Source organism: Mastomys coucha, unplaced genomic scaffold (genome assembly GCF_008632895.1).
Source record: "Mastomys coucha isolate ucsf_1 unplaced genomic scaffold, UCSF_Mcou_1 pScaffold22, whole genome shotgun sequence".
Taxonomy (NCBI): domain Eukaryota; kingdom Metazoa; phylum Chordata; class Mammalia; order Rodentia; family Muridae; genus Mastomys; species Mastomys coucha.
Window position 1 is genome coordinate 105652898 of NW_022196905.1, and position 23634 is coordinate 105676531.

General features: G+C 49.3%; 1 protein-coding gene across 1 annotated transcript in view; it reads right to left on the reverse strand.

Moving 5' to 3' along the window:
* Positions 1 to 16982: 16982 nt before the first annotated feature.
* Myo18b (myosin XVIIIB) overlaps positions 16983 to 23634 on the reverse strand; it is a 209156-nt gene continuing 202504 nt past the window's right edge. Inside the window, exons 43-44 of the mRNA XM_031337427.1 lie at positions 20244 to 21483; positions 16983 to 17192 (exon numbers count right to left, since the gene is read on the reverse strand). Of these exons, the coding sequence (XP_031193287.1) occupies positions 20256 to 21483 (1228 nt within the window). The 3' untranslated portion in view covers positions 16983 to 17192; positions 20244 to 20255. The remainder of the gene's footprint in view (positions 17193 to 20243; positions 21484 to 23634) is intronic.

A 23634-nucleotide genomic window follows, 5' to 3' on the forward strand; every position in this document is an offset into this window, starting at 1 on the left:
ATAGCTTCTCATAAGCTCTCTTCACAGTGCCAAGCCTCTAATCCTTTGCATGACCCCTTCAGTTCTGGGCCATCAACTGCAACTGAGGCTGCACCTTCACCAATAGCTCCTCCTGACCTCTTACAGTACCAAGCCTCAGCTGTTCTTCATGACCCCTTCACACCTTCAAAACCAGTACCACCTAGGTGACTCTTACACATTACCAAGTAGACTGTAGCATGAGGTACAACCTTGGCTATCTCTGGAACACAGCTTCTTTGTGCTCTCAGAAAACACTTCCCAGAAGAGCTCACCTCAGTGATGCTGGTCTCTCCTTAATCACTACTAATTTCTTAGCTTCAGCTATCAAGCATCAATTGTCCTATTAGTACCTTCTATTTTTCACTCTAAAGCCAGGGCCACATGGCTGAAGCTGCTGTCTTCTGCTGCTTTCTGGGGGCTGGGACATCCCCCCCCCCTCCTGCTGCCTTATTCTACTACCAGCTTTGGGTTTTCCGACTTCCTCCCTGCCTAAGCTTGGCTTTCTTGGAACTTGCTCTATAGATTGACTTTGAACTCAGAGATCTGCATGGCTCTGTCTCCTGTAATGCTGGAATTAAAGGCATGTACCACCATGCTTGGATTTAAGCTTTTCTTCACCTACAACCCGCTTTGTCCCAGGTTGGCCTTGAACTCAGAGATCTGTTTGGCTTTGTCTCCTGGGATTAAAGGTGTGTGCCACCATGCCTGGATCTAAATTTAGCTGGGTAGGATCTTGCCCTCAAAGCCTTTAATCTGTTATCTCCTAGAACATAGGATTCAGCTCCATTTCACTTCCTGGTGCCCCTTTAATACTTGAACCATATATTTTATATTTTTCTTTTCTAAGCTTGCTACTCTTATTCAAAATGCTTTTCATGAAACTTAACCAGAGAACAAAGTCTCTGCTGGGTTTTTTTGAGATTTCCTTTGTCAATACAATTAATATAAATTTCTTTACCATAGACTCTGGTAGACTCTTCAAATAAGGGCAAAAAGCAGCCACATTCTTTACCAAAATACTACAAAGGATATCTAGGCCACATTCTGAAATTTTTCTCCACTGAAACCTCTTGGGCCAGGTCTACACTGTTCACATCATGGAAAGATAGTCTTCCATATTCCTTCTAGTATAGCCCATTAAAGCCCCACTTAAAGCATTCCACTGCTTTCCAAAGTTCCAAAATCTACATTCCTCCAAACAAAAACATGGTCAGGCCTATCACTGCAATACCCCACTCCTGGTACCAATTTCTGTCTTAGTTAGGGTTTTACTGCTGTGAACAGACACCATGACCAAGGCAACTTTTATAAAGACAACATTTAATTGGGGCTGGCTTACAGAATCAGAGGTTCAGTCCATTATCATCAAGGTGGAAGCATGGCAGCATCCAAGCAGGCATGGTGCAGGAGGAGCTGAGAGTTTTACATCTTCATCTGAAGCCTGCTAATGGAGACTGGCTTCCAGGCAGCTAGGATGAGGGTCTTACAGGCCACACCCACAGTGACATACCTCCTCCAAGGCCACACCTACTCCACAAGGCCACACCTCCTCAAACAAGGCCACACTTTCCCCAACAGGGCCACACCTCCCCCAACAGGTCACACCTAATTGTGCCACTACATGGGCCAAGCATATATAATCACAGTAGGAGAGGGAAGGGAGGGAGGCAGAGCTTGTGTTCATTAGTCCTGCTGAAGCTGTGATTGATAGAAGACAAATGAACAACTGGTGGCTCACCCTTTCTTGCCCTCACTGGTTTGCTAACTTGAAATAAGCTTGTTTATTCACCAGGAGAACAAAGCACAGGTTGCTGACACCAACTCAAAGCAACTTGCAACAAGGTTGAAGAGTTGGAGCCTACTCACACACCTGCATGAGTCTCAGAGTCTGACCAAGCCAGGTCACAGTATAGCCAGCAGCTGGAACTGAACAGTTCCAGGTGACCTCTAATGCATGGTCCAAGACACACAAGGCCACCCCTCCTCCAACAAGGCAACACCTCCACCAACAGGGCCACACCTACTCCAACAAGGCCACACCTACTCCAACAAGGCCACACCTCCTCCAACAAGGCCACACCTCCTCCAACAAGGCCACACCTCCTCCAACAAGGCCACACCTCCTCCAACGGGGCCACACCTCCTCCAACAAGGCCACACACCTACTCCAACAAGGCAACACCTCCACCAACAAGACCACACCTACTCCAACAAGGCCACACCTACTCCAACAAGGCCACACCTACTCCAACAAGGCCACACCTCCTCCAACAGGGCCACACCTACTCCAACAATGCCACATCCACTGTCCTCCAACAAGGCCACATTGATCCAAGCACAGGATCAGACTGGCTGCTGGTGTTTATGGGGCACCTGGGAAATCCTTGGCAGCCTGTCCATGTTGCCACTTCTCTCTCATGAGCAAGGAGAATATTTCTGTGTGTGCAGGACATCTCCTCGGTGTGTCTTAAAGTGCAGAGAGGCATGTGCCAACGGATCCATAACCAGCCTTGGCATCAGTGGTTCCTGTGTCCGTGTGTTTAGCCCACCAGGTCAGAACAAGGAGGTTCAGAAGAAACAACACCCACAGTGAACACACGGAGACTTTTCCTTATTTGAGCTTTGGCTGCCCATAGAGGGGCACAAAATCCATCCCCACAGACACTGGAGGAAGCCTGTATTCAACCATACTCTCATTTATGCCTCCTACATCGTTACACACATTTAAAATGTTGTACATTTTATATTCATGCTTGTTATGCATAAAAAGGAGAGACAAGCTTGTCAGGGATGATGAGCAAGGAGCCGCTTGGTGGCTGCCCTTCAGCATTGGACTCAGGAGATAGATGTGTGGCTTTATCTTAGTCCTGCTTTTCCTAAATTCAAGTTTTTCTGCAAGCGAGTCTTTGCTTTTGGAAGAAAATTACACTTACTCAGGGCAAAGCTTGGTTCAAACTCAGTGTTTTCATTTCTTGGCCATGTGACCTTGGCCAAACTTATCCCTCGGACACCTGTTTGCTCTCTGCAGTATGGAAAAATGGTCTAACTATTGCCTGCATGTAAAAACTGAATATCATCACATAGACAAAATATCAGGATGCACCAGAAGATAATAGATGTTCAGTAAAAGGCAGTGTGTTTGTTTTGGTGAGTGTCTGCCTACAACCCACACCTAGACACTGGCTTATCACCTCCCTCCTCAGAAGCAAGACATTTAGGGCAACTTTTCTACCTAATTAAAGCCGTCCTCAGAACCTACAGTGGGACCTATTATAGCCAGACTTTCTGAGGGTCTCCTCATCAAGGTGATAAGCAGTAAGACTAAAACCCAGGGATGGGGAGGTGGCTCTGTCTGTGAAGTACTTGGTGTGAAAGCTTGAGAACCAGTTTGATTCCTGGAACCTGAATACAAATCAGGCATGGTGGTTCACATTTGTGATCTCAGCGCTGGGGAAGTAGAGACAGGGGGATTACTGAGATTCACTGGCAAGCCAATACAGCCTTATTAGTGAGCTCCAGAGCCAGTGAGAGACCCTATCTTGTAAAGATGAGATGGACGTGTGTCCTGAAGAACACCTGAGGTTGACCTCAGCCCTTGACCCCTACACAGGCATATGAGTGCGGTGGAGGGGAGCTGGGGGGGATGATTCATGCATGCACACACACATACAGGAGTGCACACAGAGGCACCCGAGTAGGCACACATGCACAGAGGCACATGAGTGTACACACATATGCATGCATGCATAGGCACATGAGTTACACACACACACATATATATGAATATATACATATATATATATATATACAGAGGCATATGAATATACATACACATGCACACACATGCACAGAGGTACACAAATGTGCTCACATAGAGGCACATGAATGTACATCCACCTATGAGTGCACACAGAGGCACATAAGTGTACAGATACATACACACACATGCACGTACAGAGTCACATGAGTTTGCACACACTTGCACAGAGGCACACGACTGTACATCCACATGTGAGCACACATGTAGGACATGAGTGTCCATGCACATGCACACACACGTATATACAGAGGCACACAAGCATGCACCCACACATATGCACACACATACTTGCTCTCATGTACACACTAACGTTGAGCATGCAGTGAAACACAAGACTTGTGGTGATGCTCAGGAGTGACAATGTCTCTGGTCCTCACTGTTAGATGAGGAGCCTGCAGGTAAATGTGGTGGTGCTCAGTCAGTGAGAAGCAGGAAGGGGCGGGGACGTGTGGCTCTCCTTCACTGCCCTTCATCTCTATCAATCACCACACTGCTAGGGTGCCCACCCTACAGCGTGGCCTATACCTCCATTATCACCATACCAGGCCTGCAGGATACGGAGCCCTGAAACTGCTCCCCAGCCTGACCCAAGGGTACCTCTGAGCTCCGAATGTCTGTTTGTCCATCCACAGTCCGTTTTTGGATCCTCCTACTCAGCCTGCCTTGCTGCCCCGCCCCGCTCCGCGGCTCGAATCCAAGTCGGCAGCCCGTGCTGCAGCTTGCGGGGGTTGTTATGACTCAGAAGCGCATTTGTGTGTTCAGGTCTAGCCACAGGTGAACGGCTCATGTTTCCTCCACTGCTCCCAGCTATGTGAGTAGCCAAGTCATGAGAGTTGTGTCTTTAGTAAATCTCCAACCAGAGTTCACGTTGCTCGTTTGATTTACAATCTAACTTCCCACTGCAGATAAATAGGGCAGTGCTTCCTTTGTGAGACTTCTTGTGTCCTTTCTGAAGGCCAACCTCCATGCCCTGCACTTCACAGGGGCTTCCTTGCTACTCGTTTTCCATGGCTACAGAGGAGGAAACCGAGGCACAGAGAGTCTTAGTGAAGTGTGGGCTGGAAACAAGCTTAGGCATCCAGAGCCACTGTCCCTCCGGTCTTCTCCAGCCACTCAACTGTTCAATTTGCATGGGTTCTTAAACCCCAGGCTCAGGGATTCCACAGTGAAGGAAGTGGTCATACGTCTGTGTCTATGGGTCAGGAGCACATTACCATACAAGATAGCCATTGCTTCTATTTGCCGAGCACTTTAAAGTGTACACATGCATGCATGTTCATTATCTCATCGGGAATAAATACCCTTCACTCCCGACGACAGTTAAGCAAATGGCAAATGTGACCTGCGAGTCTGGAGCAGCCTGGCATTGAAAACAATCTTCTAAAACCAAGATCTGGTGTCTGCAGCACTTGAAACAATTGCATTTAAATTAAATCTCTATCCTTCCACTTGCTTTAGCCTTGGCTTTCTGCCACAGTGAAATGTTTCTTGCGTCTCCAGATTGGTGGCTTTGCTCTCCATTTCCACTGCCACTATGTCCTCTAGTGGACTACATGTCTCCCTGATCTGGCCACACCTGCAGGATGGGGTATGTGCACATGCATGAACACACAGAGGCATGCAACAAATGCACCACACACACACACACACACACACACACACACACGCGCGGCAGGAGGCATGACCAGCAAGCTCTCAGACATTTGGACATCAGTTGCACACTAGTGGATCTGCAGGGCGTGGTGATGCTGAATATTTACTCTTGCTACTGTTCAGAACCCCATAGTAGCAGAGTGAAATGGCAGATCCCAGCTTCAGAGAGTCAGACATGGAGCTAGGGAGATGGCTCAGTGGGGACAGCACTTCCTGTGTGAGCGCAGAGACCCTACTTGGATCTCCAGCATCCATGTGGAAGCCCAGGCATGGTGGCATGCTTCTGTCCCTTCAGCATTGAGTAGACAAGACAGGAAGGTCCTGAGGGCTCCATGCTCAGCCAGCCAGTCTGAGAGAAACTGTGAGCTCCAGCCCCAGTGAGAGAACAGCTCAGAAACAAAACAAAAGGTGGAGAATCTAAAAGAGAACATTGTGGTGAGCAATAGAGTGAGACATCAACCATGTACCTCTGTACACATGTGCATGTGTGTGGACATGTGCACACTCATGTGCATGCAGGAATACAAAAGAAAGCCAGTATTTCATTTCTGCAGGAAGAAGGAAGCAGCTCTAGGCAGACTCCCAGAAACCAGCCAGTCATAGAGGCAGCTGTGACGGTGGTGTAACAGGTGTGCACTGCTGGGAAGTCCTGCGCTCGCAACTTCCCAGGTCCATGTCTCACTGGTCAATGACTGGCTAGGACAGATGTCAACATGCATTTTCTTTAATCCCATATAACAAAATGCTTTTACTTGTGTTGTTATGTTTGTAAAGTCAGTAATGACACACTCTTTGTTTCGTTCATGTGACCTGCATGTTTGCAATCTGGCATGTACCTGAGACTCACGCCTTATCTGAGCTGGGATTAGTTGCATTCTAAGGTACTCGCAGCCCTGTGCAGCTGTTATACTAAACAGAAACAGGCTAACTCATGGCCCTAGTCACTGGCCACCACATTGGTGATTCCCCTCCCGTCAGTGAACTGTGTCCTTTGATATGCAGAACATATGTATACATACATGGGGGGCGGGTGAGTGTCCATTGATATGCAGGACATATGTATGATGACATATGTACACATATGTCACATACACACATAGAGAGACACAGGTAGATGAGTGTCCTTCAATATGCAGGACTTATGTGATACACACACACACACAGAAGCAGGCAGATGAGAGATGGTGGAGCAGTGTGGCCCTGAGGCTCCGTGTGCAAACGCCTGAGGTTTCATTGTCCTCTTTCCCAATGCTGTACCTGACTGAGCCTCCTTGTAGCAGCCATGGAGGCCAGTGTGAGCATCCTGATGAAACCGTATCTGAGCCACAGTGACCAACTCTACCCACGAACCACATATGCACGACCCCTTTGGGTGTTCCCACTGTTGCCACCCCATCCTGTCCCATCAAGATGAGGTGTGCAGTTGCTGAACGGCAGGTGACGTCATGTCCTGTCTTCAGCTGCCCCACTGTGGGCAGTTAGGTCTTCCACAACAGTGGTGAGCAGAATCCAGCAGGGGTAGAGCGGGAGGATGTCAGTGTGGGAGTGGCCTGATGTGACTTTTATTTTTAGCATTTTTAGCACGATCATGCCGACTGTTGGGATTGGACAGCCTTAAGAGTAGAAACAGGGTCAGGTGAGCAGTGACCACATCATTCACAGAGGGTGGCTCTGCAGGGCACTGTGACTGGGTGGCAGGTGGGAGTGGACAGCAGTGAGGTATTCTCTCCCTTGTCCCAGCCATGTGTGTGTGTGCATGAGGTCTGTATGTGAATGTGTATGTATGAGGTGTGTGTGTGAGTGTGAGGCTGTGTGCACATGTGTATATGTATATGTGTGCATGAGGTATGTGTGAGTGTGTATGTATGAGGTGTTTGTGAGTGTGTGTATGAGTGTGTATGTGTGCATGAGGTGTGTTTGTGAGTGTGTGTGCATGAGTTTCGTGAGGTGTGTTTGTGAGTGTGTGTGCATGAGTTTCGTGAGTGTGGGTATATGTGTATGAAGTATGTATGTGAGTATGTGTGTGCAGAGATGTGTGTGTATGCATGAAGTGTGTATGTAAGTGTGTGTGTGCATGAGGTATATGTGAGTGCATGTGTGCATGAGGTATGTGCATGAGTGTGTGTGTGTGTACATATGTGTGTGTGTGGTCATGCATGAGTGAAGGCCAACTGTGGGTGTCTTCTGACACTATCTACCTTGCTATTCTGATACAGGTTCTGTCACTGGCCTGGAGCTCACTATGTAGGCTCAGCTCCCTCCATCTCTGCATTCACAGCACCGTGATAGCATGTGGGCGTAGAACACCCAGCTTCTTTTCCGGGGGCTCTGGGTGCTGAACTCAGGTCTTTGTACTTGGAAGGCAAGTGTTTTACAGACTGCACCATCTCTCCAACCTTCACTTGGAGAGTCTAGGGTCCCCAGGCAAAGGTGGTAGAGACAGGCATTGGCGATGTCTGGAGGAAACAGCAGGCCTTTCTGCTTGCCATGGTGCCCACTTCACAGTAATTCTGAGAGCCTGTGCAGGCTGAGACTTAAAGTCTCTGTGCTCCCTTGAGGCCACTTCCCAGGCTCAATGAGCACACAGCAGCCACTCTGACCCTACGCCCCAGCTGGAAAGTGCACAGCGATGGGCATGAATTATTAACACACACCTTAAGGCTACATGACAGCCTCTGCATTCAGTTGCTTGCTCTGATTCCCCTCCGCCCCAGCCCTGGAGGCTGCCAGAGCACCACAATTGTCTCATCTTTACAAATTGATGCTTAATGAAGTTGGAAGCATAGACATTGTTAAATGGCCGAGGGTTGCCTGGCAGAGCTGGGCTTCCTGGCAATAAAAAATAACCGCTGTGTACTTGTTGATCTGGCTGGAGCAGAGCCCCGAGCTTGTGCCTGACCTACACCCCATGGGAAGTGCACTACAGAGCTCACTCACTGTACAGCTATTTTGGCCACAGTAATGCCATATAACAAACATTTGTGACACTCCAAGAGCATGCAGGGCTCCGTGTGGAGCGCTTATGTGCCTGGAACTGTTAGCGAGGTGTTTGGCTTGGTTCTGTAGTCTTGGTGAGGTTCTCCTGCCTGCCTCTGTGAAGTCCTGTGTGCTGAGCTGTGCACTTCACTTAAGAAAGAGTTCTGTCATTATCAGCGAGGCCCATGGTTACTCCAGGCTCTCTGTCAGCTTCCAGACAAAGATGACAGACTTGGAGCCAAGCCCTTGGCTAGTGACTGGACTTGGCAGAGGCCAGAGTCCAGCCATACCTGTTCTTTACTCGAGTCCAAAGAAGACATCTTTGTCTCAGTATCAGGTGGTAGAGTGAGCAGGGCTGTGACATGAGGCTTGAAGTGGACCCTTCCTACAACAGGTGACACATCTTCCTTGAGGTCTGAAGTCTTCCCCTGCTAGAGTCCCTCCTCCCAGGTGGATTTTCCCCAAACATCTTGTGCTCATTTCTAACTCTGTGTGTGTCTCTCATTTCTAGATGACCCAGCTGATAAGTTGGCTGGTGGTTGGTTTCTTCTAGATAGCCAGAGTGAGCTGGCTGTGCTCTGTAGAGCATCCAGGAGGCCTAGGTGTGCTCCCAGGGTTGAGACAGATAGAGAAGGACATGGTCTGCTTGAGGCCCATGCTCGGAATGCATGCCCTCTTCCCTAAATGTCTACCTACTGTCTAGAGAAAACGCCTGCTTGGAGGAAGCGCTCTGCCCTCCAGGCGGGCTGCGGAGCTCACACTACAGTGCCAGGATCAGATGAAGGAAGAGAGATTGTGAGCATTGCCATAGCTGGCCCTGGTCACTGACATGGAAGGAATGTTCCTGGAGGCAGCCTTGGAGCCTTGGCCCACGTGACTTCCTCCCCCACAGGTCTTCTTTCCTCAGACATGAACACTGCATCCTGCCCAGGTTTCAACAGCTCCCCAGCTCCCCTCTCTGTCATGTCTTTCCTGTCTACACCCACCATCTCCCCCGACCCCTGTCTTACTCCCGGTACTCTCTGCACCACAGTGGGAGACTCTTCTATCTGTTGGTCAAATCCAGGTCCAACACACAGCCATCAGCTCCAGATCAGTGTCAGATAAGAAGAAGGAAAAACAAAAGGAGGGTCTCCCCCCTTGGCAATGGAAAGCTTCGATGACTGGATGGCCCTTGAGACCGCACTGGTGTGTCTCTGTTACTTATGAATGATTGCGAGCCTGGTCATAAGCCAGAAAAAGTTCTAGAGAGAAAACAGGAAATGATGACCTTTTAGGTCTGATGACCTAAGATGTCTTAGGAAGGGTCCATATAGTATGGATAGTAATGGAAAAATAATAAATAAACTGGAATTCACCCAAATAAAAATGTCTGCTTCATCTTAGGACACCTGCTAAAGAACTCAGGGGATGGCCCAGTTGCTGGGGGCGGGGGGGAGTTGAATGAGAATGGTCCCCACAGGGTCATAGACCTGAGTGTTTAGTCCCTAGTTGATAGAACTACTTGGGAAGGATTTGGAGGTGTGGCCTTGTTAGAGGAGGTGTCACTGGGCGTTGGCTTGGAGGCTTCACAGGACTTGCACTGTCTTTCTGCCTCATGCTCGTGGATTAAGATGCGAGCTCTCAGCTACTTCCTTAGCTCCCCGCCTGCCTGCTGCCATGCTCCCTGCCGTGATGGTCATGGATACACCCTCTGAACTGTAAATCCCCAATAAACTATTCTATACATTGCTTTGGTCAAAGTATCTTATGGCAGCAGAGACGTAATTAAGACAGCTGACAGTGTGTTTCCCTTAAATACACCTATTTTTAAATTATTAATTTTTGAGATAGGGATTCATATCCTCTGAGGCTGAACTGGAATTTGTAATGTAGCTGTGGTTGACCCTAAACTCCTGATCCTTCTGCCCTTACCTACTGTGTACACTAGGCTCAGTTTTATACAGTGTTGGGAACTGAACCTGGGGCTTAGTACATGCTGGGCAAACACTACCAACTGAGCAACAGCCACTGCGGGTCATACTGAGGAAGACCTGGGTCTCCCCCACTCCTCCAGGAGGTAGGGTGGACATTCCTGATGGAATTTATCACAGTTAAGTGCTTAGTATTATAGGATTCTGATGTTCAGTCAGTAGACGCTTATCCAGGAGACAGAGAACAAAAGCCTATAGAAATGAATCCAATGTAAGGGTACTACAGGAGTGTCCACTCTGCAAACTGGGGACAGTCAGCTGCAGGGAAGTCATAGAAAGACTGCCTGTTCTTTAGACAATGAAATATTATTCAGTACTGTGGAAGATGCTTTAAAAGAGAGGAAAAAGGAAATGACCTACTGAAGTGATTAAAAGATTTAATTTATGGAAGTCTGTGTGTAAGAGTATGCACATGCATGTTCATGGGAGTGCCATACCCTTGAAGGGCAGAGGACAAAGTCGGGTCCCCTGGAGATGAAGCTATAGGTGTGAGACATCTGACTTCCGTGGGTGATGGGGACCAAACTCTAGGATACAGCAAGATGCGCTCTAACCACTGAGCAGTCTCTCCTATCCTTGAAGTGATTAAGAAATGATCAGCCTTGACAGGCATTTGTCAAAAACAGATTCAACAACAAGCTTTCTTTTGAGGGCATATACAAAGTAGACCTCAAACCTACCAAGCAATAAAGCAACATTGTTACCAATATTGTAGTTATTTTTCAATGTACCTTTTCTTGTCATTTAGCTGTTAGAGGATACAGAGGCAGGGCTCTCTGTTGTTTAGCACAGAGCCTGGTACCTGGCAAACATCCCGGAGGCATTTGTTGAGAGCATCCATAAACCGTCAAGCTCGTGAATGGAGGGCTGAGAACAGAACAGAAGAAATTCCCAGCTGAAGAGACCCGCCCTGTATTTAGAGCCCTCAGGCATATTTGTTCTAGTTTTCTGGACACATAGGGGCTATGAACACTCCATTCTGCGTATTTACAGTGTGGCCTGGAGGCTGCTTGTGTGCTAATCAGCATCCTTAAGAAATCCTTTACCTTTGGAAAAGAGGTCATAAATATTCCCGAGGCCAGAACTGCTTCACTAGGTTACTGGAGGCTGAAGAACAGCCCTTCAGTTGTGCAGAGAAGCGTGTGCAGGAGCTGGAAGGAGGTGGTAGGCAGGCCTGGGGGTTGTTCATATGTCTGGCCCTCGATTGTCTTCTCTCTCCCTCACAGGCAGGTTTAGGCCCTCTCCAAGTCCCAGCTGGTGCCACTGAGGCTTAGAATGCCAGGAAATCCAAGCCACAGCTGCAGCCTGAAGCCCAAGGCACTCCTGGTGTCTGAGGGGCTGCTCCTGTCTCAGGGCTTGAAGGACTATCTTCCAGGAGCCCCTTCCATCCTGGGATGGGGGACATTTGTTACTTCAGATAAATTCCTCCCATCTCACTTGGAAGGGAGCAAAGGTTTTTATGGACTCCTTACATTGCCTGTACTGTACATTATGTTGGCAAGTTGTTGTGAGCTGTTTGAGCTCACTGAGAAGCAGGGTCTACAAGCTGCGCTGCAGCCCCCACCCCAACTGCTAGATAGATAAATATTAACTAGCTCCTAAACTCAGCCTAGATGAATCTTCTTTTTTTACTGTCTTTTCCCCCTCCCCCTTTCCCTCCCTCCCTCCCTTCCCTCTTTCCTCCCTCCCCCATCTTCTCCTCCCTCACTCTCCTTCTTCCCTCTGCTCTCCCTCCCCTCTTTCCTCCTTCCCCCACTTATTTAATTAATTTATTTATTTTATTTAATTTTCTGAGATACAGTTTCATGTATCCCAGACTGGCCTTGAACTCACTATGTAGCCTAGCATAACCCTGAGTTTCTGATCCTGCCTCCACTCCCTGAGTGTTGGGGTGACATGTGCCTCTTTCCAGACCAACCACTATCTGAGCCTCCCTTTAGGACTTTCCTTGACACCTTCTAGCCCTCACTGTCCAAAGCTTTCCTGAGATCTGGGCGCAGTGCTCAAAATGACTTCTTTTTGGAAGTAAGAAGAAAAGTTGGCACCTGGATCTGCTCTGTGGTCCTGACATCTTCATATCTGGGTTGTGTTGTATGATGGAACATTGGAGTGTGGGGTGTGTGTGTGTGCGTGTGTGTGTGTGCACATGTGTCTAGGAGAGAGGCAGATGTCTGGTGCTTTCCTCTGTCTCTCTTCATCTCGTTATTTGCGTGGAGGTCTCCAGTTGAACTTAACAACAGCCAGCTGTTGCAGGGAGCTGTCCAGTACTGACCTCTCGGTACTGGAGGTAAAGAAAGCTGTACCTTGCCTGTTCACACTGATTCTAGGGAATGTGAACGCATGCTTGTGTAATGCGCACTTCGCTAGCCTTGTTTTCCTATTGTTTTAAGACCGACTTTATCTATAGAACACAGCCCGTCCTCCAGCATGCCAGCCTCCTACCTGGCCACGGTGCCGGTGCCGGGATCACAGGCTTGAGCCACCATGCCTGGCTTAGCAAATCGACTCTTAATGATCCTCTTTAGAATTTCTGTTCTTCGCTGAAGGAGGAGAGCCTCACTGCTGTTAGGTGTGACCTTTCTGCAGGCGTCTGTATATATGACTGAGGACTGACAACAACTTCCTTCCATTATAAAAATGTTTCTGAAAACAAATGTTTTCTCAGCTTTATTCTCCCCACAGCATCTCTGTCCACTGCTGGATTTGTTTCCCTGCAGAGAACTACTACAAAATCCTCCACAGAAAAGTAGGGCCTTTTTGGATTTTAGTTAGTTTCTATTGCTGTGGGCAGACACTATGACCAAGGCAACTCTTACAAGGACAACATTTAGTCGGGGCTGGCTTACAGGTTCAGAGGTTCAGTCCATCATCATCAAGATGGGAGCATGGCAGCTTCTTGGCAGGCATGGCGCTGGAGAAGTTGAGAGTTCTACATCTTGTTCCAAAAGCAAACAGGAGAAGACTGGCCTACTCCTCAGTTTCACACCTCTTCCAACAAGGCCACACCCACTCCAACAAGGCCACACCCACTCCAACAAGGCCACACCCACTCCAACGAGGCCACACCTCCTAATAGTGCTACGTCCTGGGCCAAGCATATTCAAACTACCACACTCTGCCTGTCCCACTGTTCCTCGGGGAACAGTGCCCAAAACTGTGTAGATGCCCCGCATAGCTTGGTTGAATGAGAGCTGTGGGTGCAGAGAGTTTCACTGAGGCTTCTTCTGTTCTCCAGGTTAGGAAGTACCATGAAAGTCTGACGCCAGGAGGGTCATGTGACTTTACTTCCAGTGTCAAAAGGGTCTTGCTTTGGGAATGAGGCTGGGAGGGAGATGGGCATGTTTATCTGATGGTCACACATTACTAATGCAGTTATTAATGTTAAACCACCACTCGCAATGGCATAATGTATGCCGTGAGCCAAACTGTGACCCTCTAAAACTGGGAGTGTGCTCAGCACCATGGACCAGGGTCATGTTTATAGCAGGGAACTTTCCAGAAGGGATTACCTTCAACCTAGTTGCTAGGGTGGTTGTTAGGGTGTGCTCTGGTCATCCTGAGAGTTGGGAAAGGAACTTTGTGTACTGAGAGATACTCCAGATGGACAGGGTGAAGGTGGGTGGGGACAGACAGACTGAAGGTCACAGAGAGAGGACCTGGGAGAAGCCACACCCAGGACATGTGGTTTCAGATCCATGCCTTGCAAGTTAAAGTAAACTTGTGCCTGAGGCCATGCAGCCAGTACAGTATTGTTGTGGGGTCTCTAGCAAATGAAACTGTGTGTGTATCCACGTCTGCTCAATAGACTCAATTATCCAGTGTTCACGCTGCAGAGAGGAGGAGGCTGAGGCTCAGGGAGGGGTGAGTTGGCCGAGGCTCTATAACCCTGTGAGCTCTTTGGTGGGGTCTGTAGCTCCTGAATCGACCCATGGCCAAGTTCATTATGCTTTTGGATTACGTTCTCTTCCCCACCAGAATCTTTGAACCCAGATGTTGTGGATGCTCCCTCCACAAACTGATGGACTCTCTCCCTCCTCTGAAAAATGGGACGCTGAAGGAGGAGGCTCCAGGCTCCTCAGTGAAGCTCTCAGTGGGATAATGAAAGACACTGTGGGAACACAAGAAGCCCGCTACACCCTAGGTATGCTGCAGCTGGAGCTCTGTGCCCCAGCCCAAGCCCCTCACCCTGTCTTTCCTGCTCTCCTCACTGAGCATGCTCAGAGCTGAATCTCCACCCCGCCCCCGCCCCCGCCCCCGCCCCCACCGTTGAGCATGCTCAGAGCGGATGTGCCTCCCTTTCCTCTTACCCACTGTTTTGATTAGTTTGTGTCCACTCTAACAACACAAAGAGAAACGTCAAAGTTCTAACAGCAAGCGTCCCAGAACATAGCCTTTGTAGAGACGGGCAATCAAATTTAAAAGAAGTCCCTTAGGATGAGGTGGTTTCAGATGTACAGAAGATGGTGAGAGGAACTGGGGAGAAGAGTGCTTCCCACACTCCTCAGATGGCTGGCCTCTTGGCTATTGGCTTGCCAGCCTTCAGAACTGAGAGGATACACACACACACTTCTGCCCTAAAGGCTGCTGTACTGTCCCCACAGCCAGGCACACCCACGATTCACACAGAGACTCATGCAATGGGTCCCCCACAACACAGACACAGTATGTGTGTGTGGTGGTAGGGGGCTAGGATGGAAGGAATGGAGACATTTGGAGGGAATTCAGAGGCCCTTTGGTCCCATATTTGTAAGAAGGAGTCTCTGCTGTTATCTTTCAGGGCTTCTTGTAACACTGCGAGGGACAACTATGTAAATGCTGGCCCAGCAGCAGCCACATGGTGTGTGATCAATGACCATTAGCTGGCTGTTATTAACTGATAATTACTATTCTGACTCCTTTGAGGGCGCTTAAAGAAAAGGGTATCTTGGCTGTGAGGCTGGAAGTCGTGCCTCATGCAGTTTATGGTTCCAGTGTGCCAAAATGTGAGTGCTGGGTGAAAGGAGCTTAGTGTGGGAGGGGGTTGGTGCAGGAGGAGCTGAGCATGGAAGGAGCTTGGTGTGGGAGGGGCTGGCTGTGGGCAGGTCTGGCTGTGAGATTGTATGAGTGGGGCTGACTATGGGTGTGGCTGTGAGTGGGAGGAACTGAGTGTGAGTGTGGTTGTGAGTACGAGCGGGGTTGAGTGTGGGTGGGGCTAGGGGAGTGCATGGTTACAAATTCTGTAACACACTGCACACACATCTGTTCCTGTCTTGTGTGCTCAGGGTGCTGGGCTCATTCATCCGTGGAGGCTCTCGATGGCATGCATGTTTTTGTGTATTCACAAAGCAGAGAAATAGAAAGAGCAGGCCAGGATGGAGGTAAATGTGTGGATACAGGGAGATGAAGGACAGTGACCTGGGCCTGAGCGTTCAGTCCTATAGTGCTTGTAGCACAAGCATGTGGGCCTGAGTGTGCATCCCCAGCACCCAGGGAAAAGCTGGGCTTGGTGGTTCAAACCAGAAGACGGTTTGAACGAGTGTCCTGTTGAGCACTCAGTCAGCATTGTTGGTGGCATCGTTTGGGAAGGTTTGGGAAGTACTGCCTTGAAGGAGGTGTGTCACTGGAGGTGGGCTCTGAGAGTTTAAAGACTCATGCTACTTCCAGCTCCTCGGCTCTGTTTTGTGCTCATGGTTCATGACAGGAGAGCCTCAGAATCTGTTTTTGCTGCCATGTGCATACTTGCTACTGTGATGGTGATGAACTCTATCCCTCCATAACCGTAAGTCTTTCCTTTTCACCTTGGTTGTGGTGTCTATTCACAAAGATAGAGAAGCAACTCATGTAGAGCTGTAATCCCAGAGCTAAGGAGGGACTTTGACCTAGACTCCTGGGGCCAGCTGGGTAAGCTGGGTCAGTGAGTGCACTCCAGGTAGAAAGGTGCACTCAAGGAAGATATCTAGTGCCTGGCTTACATATGCACCCATACATGTACATACACACATATGCACCCATACATGTGCATATACACATATGTACCCATACATGTGTATACATATATACCCATAGATATGTACACACATATGAATCATACATGTACATATATGCATATGTACCATACATGTGTGTATATATATCCACAGATGTGTACACACACATATGAATCCATACATGTGCATGCATACATATGTACCTGTACACATGCATACACTCAGATGAACCCATACATGTGCATACACACTTATACACCTATACATGTACATATATACATATGCACCTGTACGTGCACATGCATACATACATACATACATATATACATACACATTACACACATTCCACATCTGGGAAGGCTTGCTAGCAGTGGTCACACTTCTGCAAAGATGAAATGGCTAGATGGAGAGGCACATCAATACCTGTAGACACAGCTGGAGGGAACGGGCAGCATTCAGCCCACCCTACTAAGTACTTGTGTTGATCCCATTCTTTGGGACCCTCACTGTCCCACCTGTACCCTACAGAGTCCAAGATGGCCGGCCATGCCTGAACAGAGAAAGCACACAGACTCCAGGGAAGGCAATTTTATTTAATACAGACCAAGCATATGCATAGCCTGGTGACCTGCTAGGACATGTCTCTCTGGGTCCATTCCCAAGTCTTGAGGGTGGCCATGTGGTCTGGCTCTGGACAGCAGGCCCCAGGAGCCTGGGTGTCTCTCTCTCTCTCTCCAATGCTTTGGAGTAGGGAGTCTCTGACAGCAGCTGTGTCTGGGGAGGCTGGAAGCAAACACAGGTGAGAGTCAGAGCTGAGATGCCAGCTGGGAAGGTCTTGTGGGAAGAGAAGGCAAACCTGGAGCTCTCAGAGCCTGGAGGAGGGGGCTTACCACAGAGAATGTATAGGGGCTGAAGATACACCAGTGGAGGAAGGCAGGACAGATTTCTAAAGGGTCTGCTGTTATTGCATCTGGACTCTCCCCAAAGGCCTGAGTTAAAAGGCTTCTTTGAATAATGCTATTGGGAGTCGCTGGAAAGCTGTTTCTGGCCCCTGGGGGACTTCTACCCCCCATAATGCCTCTAGTCTCCTCCTCTCTCTCCCTTTCTACCCACCCTGAGGGAATAGCTTTGCACTGTGGTACTCCCCACAGGCCTGAAGCCACAGAGCCCATCCGTGATGGATTGAAGTGTCCAGATCCCTGAGCCACTGTGAACCTTTCTTCTTTATACGTGGCTCACAGGAGGCAGGCCTGCACAGGACATAAAGTTAGAGTAGCCTGCCCTCCACTGAGCAGACGCCACGATGTTTCCGGCTCTTGTATTTGTGTTTATGTGTGTATATGTATATCTGTATTAATGTGTATGTATGTCTGTGTGAACATGTGTGTCTATATGAATGTATATATATGTACATGTGTGTATGTGTACATATATATGCATGTGTATATATATATGTATATATATATATCTGTGGGTATATGTGTGTGTTTGTATGCATCTGTATGAATGTGTATATATGTATGTCTATATGAAAGTGTATGTCTGTATGTGTGTGTGTGTGAACATATATGTATGAATGTGTGTCTGTATGAATGTGTATGTGTGTATAGGTACATATGCATATGTCTTTATGTATATGTGTATATGTATGTGTATATATATATATGTATGTGTATATATATATATATGTGTGTATGTATATATGTATTTGTATGTGTGTTTATTTGAGACAGGATCTCCTTACATACCCCTAGCTGTCCTTGAACTTGTGACTCTCTTGTCCAAGACTCTCCAGCACAGGCATCCTAAGTGTGTACCACCAACCCTGCTGATCTTTTGAATTCTCATAAAACCTTCAGGTACTGGCTACTGTCCACTAACTGCCCTACTGGGGATAAGACCCCATGGCTCACACCATAAGCTAATGGCTAGCAATGGGGGAGGGATGAGCTGAGGCTGGGGCTTGCCTGGGGAATGGAGCTGTGGAGTATGGTTTAGAACTCCAGCCTGGAAATCTGGGAGACATGTAGCCCGTGTTCACCAGTACGGTGAACATTCCCTCGGAGGGAAGAGGGCACTTGAGTTAAAAAAAAAAAAAAATGGCAGAGACAAGGTGTTCTGGGCCAGTGTGTACCAGGCACCATCCCCTTGTGGATGCGTGCTCTTTACTTGGCCTTTGAAACTGCTTCCCATGTCCCTGAGAGCATAATAATGTAAATGAATATCAGATCTTTACTTGGTAATTGAGAGCAGAGAGAAGGCCATGCTAAGTCAAATTAATTTGCTTGGATGTAGCCCAAGCAGGTCTCTGCGGAAGGGGCAGTGACTTTACAGTGAGCCGAGGATGCCTCTCAAAGGAGCAGGAGTGTGAGGACAGGCTGCCAGAAGGCCCGGGGGCTGTGGCGGTTCACACACTGAGCTACTACATGTAACTGCTTGGTGGAGGGCCTTGGGTTTTGAGATCCCGGAGAGGGACGTTTGTGTCGGCTGAGGGCTACAGAACATCTCTGACTTCCTTGCTTAGGACACCTGGGTGGCAGGCAGAAAGACAAGACTTGCAGAGGCAAGGGAGGATTCTGGGGTACAGGATCTCAAATCTGCCCAGGTGATTTTGAGTTCTCTGGTTCTCAGCTGGTCAACCTGTGAATTGGGGATAGATAGGTAACCTCTTGGGTTATTGTTAACAGCAACCCACAGCTGATACATGCGTTCAATAGAGGTCATTCTGCATGTGACAGACATGTGCCCTGTGCTTATCTCAGGGAAGACGCAGGATTAGGGTTGGGAGCAAAGGTGGGGATGGAGAAAATCCTGGTTGCTTCCTCACTGCTGCTCTGGGTCTCTGTACGTATTTCTGACCCCCCATTCTGACCTCTAGTTTCCCTCTATAGAGAAAACAAGCATTGGGCCTCTCACTGTTGGGCTCAGTAAAAATATTCTGTAGACAGAACACCACACTAGCCCCTTCGACCCCAAGTGGAAAGGGGTTAGGCAAACAGGATTCACTGGGCACACTAAATGGCTGGCACCATCTTTGTGTGCATGTGTACATGTGTGTGCATATGTGTATGCCCATTAGGGTCAGAGGACAACCTTAGGTGTGTCTCAGGGGCTATCCACCTTGCTTTGGGGGACAATACTAAACCTGGGGCTCACTGGTTAGGCTAGTACAGCTGGCCAGCGAGCCCCAGCCACTCGTTGTCCACACTTCTCTGGTGCTAGGCTTACAAGCACATACCACTACATGCAGCATTTTTACATAGGTTGTGGGGATCAAACCCAGGGCCTTAGGCTTGCAAGGCTCTATTGATTGGGCCATCTCCCCAAACCAGACACTCTCTCTTTTTACACATACGTGCATGCACATGTGTGAGCACACGCCTGTGGAGGCCTGAGGCTGACTTCAAGTGCCTTCTTTAGTCTCTTCCCATCTTATATGTACAGCCAGGGTCTTGCTGAAGCCCGGGCTTGTCTGTGTGTCAATGGCAAGCCTACGGCCAGGCAGGCTTCCCCTGTCTCCATCTCCTGGGTTATGAGGTTGATGATTGGCCACCACACCTGCTTGGCCTTCACATAGGTGCTGGGGATCCAAACTCAAGCCATCATTCTTGCTGGGAAAGTGTTTTGCCCCCTGAGCTGACTCACCCCAGCCCCTCCGCCACTGCAGTAGCATCCTCCAGGACCCTCTGCTTTCTGATAAACCCTCCTGCATCTTACGGTGACATCTGTGACTTCAGCTACAGCCTCTGACACCTTGAAGCAAGCCACCCCAGGGTTAAAGCTGAGCAAGCCCCTATTTCCCCAGAGGCTGCCTGAGCTGCCATCTGTCCTTACCTGCAGCGGTCCCTACTGCTGGAGGTACTTCCTCATTATGCTTTCTACATCATCACCTCTCCCTGCAGAGCCAGGATCTCTGTGCTCAGGGGATGTCCGCTCCCTGCCATCACCCTGGAGTCTCGGGACTCTTGGACCACTTCCGATGCTACCTGTACTTTTGAAGGACAAGATGGAGCTGGAGGAGGAGGAGGAGTCAGAGAGGTGAGCGGGGTCCTCCTTGGCCTCCGGGTTCTTCTTCAAAATGGTTTTGATCCCCGAGAGAAAGGAGCGGTCGGTGGACTCTCCCATCTCAAAGTGGATGCCCGGATGCTTCGAAGCCTCCTTCCCATCGCTGGCGGCCCCTGATGAAGGCGCATCATTCTTCCTGATGGCTGGGAGGAAGTCATCAAAGTCCACTTTGGTCTGGTGTCTGTAGTTGAGGCTCGGAAGCTTCCAGCTGAATGGGTCGCTGTCCAGAGTTTCTTCCATCAGGTGAGAGAACTGTCGGTTCTGGAAGACCAGAGGTTCCTTCCCAAGGTCTAAGCAGACAGCATCGTCCAGGGAGGACTCCAGACACCGCCGCCTGGGACGAAGCGTAGGTGACAGGAGTCCTGTGGGGGAGCTCAGCTTTCTCCTCGGACTGGGTCCTGATTCTAAGAGGGACTCGCAGGAGCCAAAGCGTGTTTTCTGCTTGTCAGGCAGCAGCATGATGCTCTCTGTGCCCTCTGAGGAGATGCACTTAAGACTGGTGGACCGGGAGAGACCGGCTGTGGCCCCGGAGATCCCTTCTGCTCCCAGAGGAGATTTCACCCTGGTCTTCAGTGAGAGGTCTCCCTCATCGCTGCTGGCTCTGCCCCTCCTAAGTGAAGAAGCCCTGGTGGTCTGGAAGATGGGGAGCATGGGTCCATCCCCCAGATGCAGAGTGGAACCCTGGCCTCTCTGGGCTCTCTTCCTGCGGAGCTCTTCCACGAACTCTGAGAGAGCCGCCGATGGGCTGGGCAGCTTGTCTCTGGACAGGGGTAACACAGCTGTGCTCGGGGAAGGGGGAGATGAAGACATGGAACCTGGCTGCTCTGGGGTGCTTTTTCTGTGGACAGCAAAGCCTTCCCCACCCCCCAGATGGTAGGGTTTCTGTGGGGAGACTGGGTGGAGAGATGCAGAACCGGCCCTCGAGGTGTCTCTGGGATCATCCCAGGTTCCACTCAGCACCGACGATGGTGGTCTCAACCTCTCAGAGTCTCCAGCTTCTCCACTTACCCTGTGTCAAGCAGAAAAAAAAAAAAATTGCAATCATTAGAAACCTCCATTCCCTCACAGGATCTAAAGAGCTGCTAAGCCTGGGGGTAAGTGCTATTTTGTCTCCTTAAGGCCGACCCTACTGCAGCCTCCAGCGACTCATGTGACTTGATGTGGATCCTCCAGCTGTGTAAATGATTTTGTGTTGCTTTCTGAGGTGCAGTTTCTATCTATGATTAAACCCAGCTAAGTACATCTGAGTGGATCAACCCAGGAGCTACTACTGTGGGAGACACAGACGTACAAGGCATTCTCTCTGACTGGGTAGAACATCACCCCAGAGCTATGCTGAGTAAGTAATTTGCTTTTCTAAGCATGGAGGGGAAACACGCAGGGGTGGCTTATTTATTTAAGAGCAAGCTCAGAGGGCAGCTCCAACAAGTGGAGTGCTGGAGCATTAGGCACCCCAGTTGTATCTTGGTGAAGTATTTTCTAAGACCTCTGATGGCTTTGTGAAGTGGAGGATGGGGGCAGTTAAAATCACTTCCCCTAAAGGAAAAGGTTCACATGAAATCAACTCTTCAAGGGGGAATGGGGGTGGGGGTGGTGGTGGGGACAACAGGCAGCTTCTATTCTGGGACACAAGGCTCCATTTTTATTCAGCAGTTTGTGGCCAGCATGCACCACATCCCCCAAAAGCAGTCTTGAATTGTGCATGCTGGAATTATAGACCATATATAAAGGGTGTTTTTTTAAAGAAGGAAGGTAGCAGGCCAGTAGTGTTTCCCCTAATAAATAAAAAATCTCTGTGTCCTCCCTCTACCTGTCTACCCACCAGTGAAGTCTCATAATTTATTTAAAAACCGAAGGGGATGTCAGATGTCATATCTGGGCAAGGAGGACAAAGCTGTTAGAGCAGGCCAGCAGGGAGGTGGGACCAAGCAAGGAGTGCTCCAGCTCTGCCTGCCTCTTGGCTCTGTGACAAGGGGGACAAGTGTGGAAGGTCTGCCACATGCCAACGATGGCTGGGACGCTGGCACAAAGCTTGGGGGAGAGCCTCCTGCCCCTGTCTGGAAGTTACCCCTTCTATTCTGATCACACAGGGTTAGAGCTCTGGAGTCTGGGGATACAACTGCTCTGATGGGACAGGAAAGAGCACAGGTAGGGCCTTGGCCAGTCCCTGCATTCTTAGGTGGTGATTATACCCCACAGGTGTTAGACAATAGAGTCTGAAGGGCGAGTCTCCTGCTGGGCTGGGGAGATGGTTCAGTGCCCATACAAATGTGAGGACCTAACCTGATGTATGAAACCTGGTGTGACAGTTGTATATGTCATCTCAGGGCTGAGGAAGGAAGGACAGGTGGCTCCTGCAGATCACTAGCCAGCTATGCTAAGTGATAAGCTCCAGGCCAATGAGAGACCCTATCTCAAAGCCCAAGGTGGACAGAGACTCCATCTGAGGTTGACCCTGGCCTGCACACACACACACACACACACACACATACACACAGGGCAGGGGGTGTGCGGGGGTACCCCAGACAACCTAATGGTCCCATTTCTCCACACTAGGATAGAGAAGATAGATACCCATGAGCCAGACACTGAATCTGCTGGCACTATGAACTTGGAGTAGCCTGTAGATGTTGAGAAATCAACTTGTGTGGCTTCTAAGCCACTTGGACTATGGTGTTTTGTTATCATGTCTCAGAAGCCACAACACTGGAGGTCAGAGCTTCATCCATGGGCTTCTCTCCTAGAGGATCCTGCCAGTGTGGCACCTGTGAGGTGTTGCCAGATCATGATGGGTTAAATGGTTTCATGAGGATGGAGCATAGGGCTGGCTGAACTTATGGCCCCTGCTTCATGCTAGACCCTGCAGGACAAGTCTAAGCAACGGCGGTGAGCCAGGACCTGCCCATCCCCAGCCCTGTTCTATCTTGCCTCCCACTCTCCAGGAAGCCCCACTGTCCAGGCTCTACAATGTTGGTCTCATAGGCTCTTGGTTAGGAAAACAAAGGAAAAGCTTTTGGTTCTGTGCTTGGCATCCATTCTGTGATCAAGAATGCAGAAGTGTATGGCAGCCGATGGCTGATGCGGAAGTGTATGGCAGCCGACGGCTGATGCGGAAGTGTACGGCAGCCGACGGCTGATGCGGAAGTGTACGGCAGCCGAC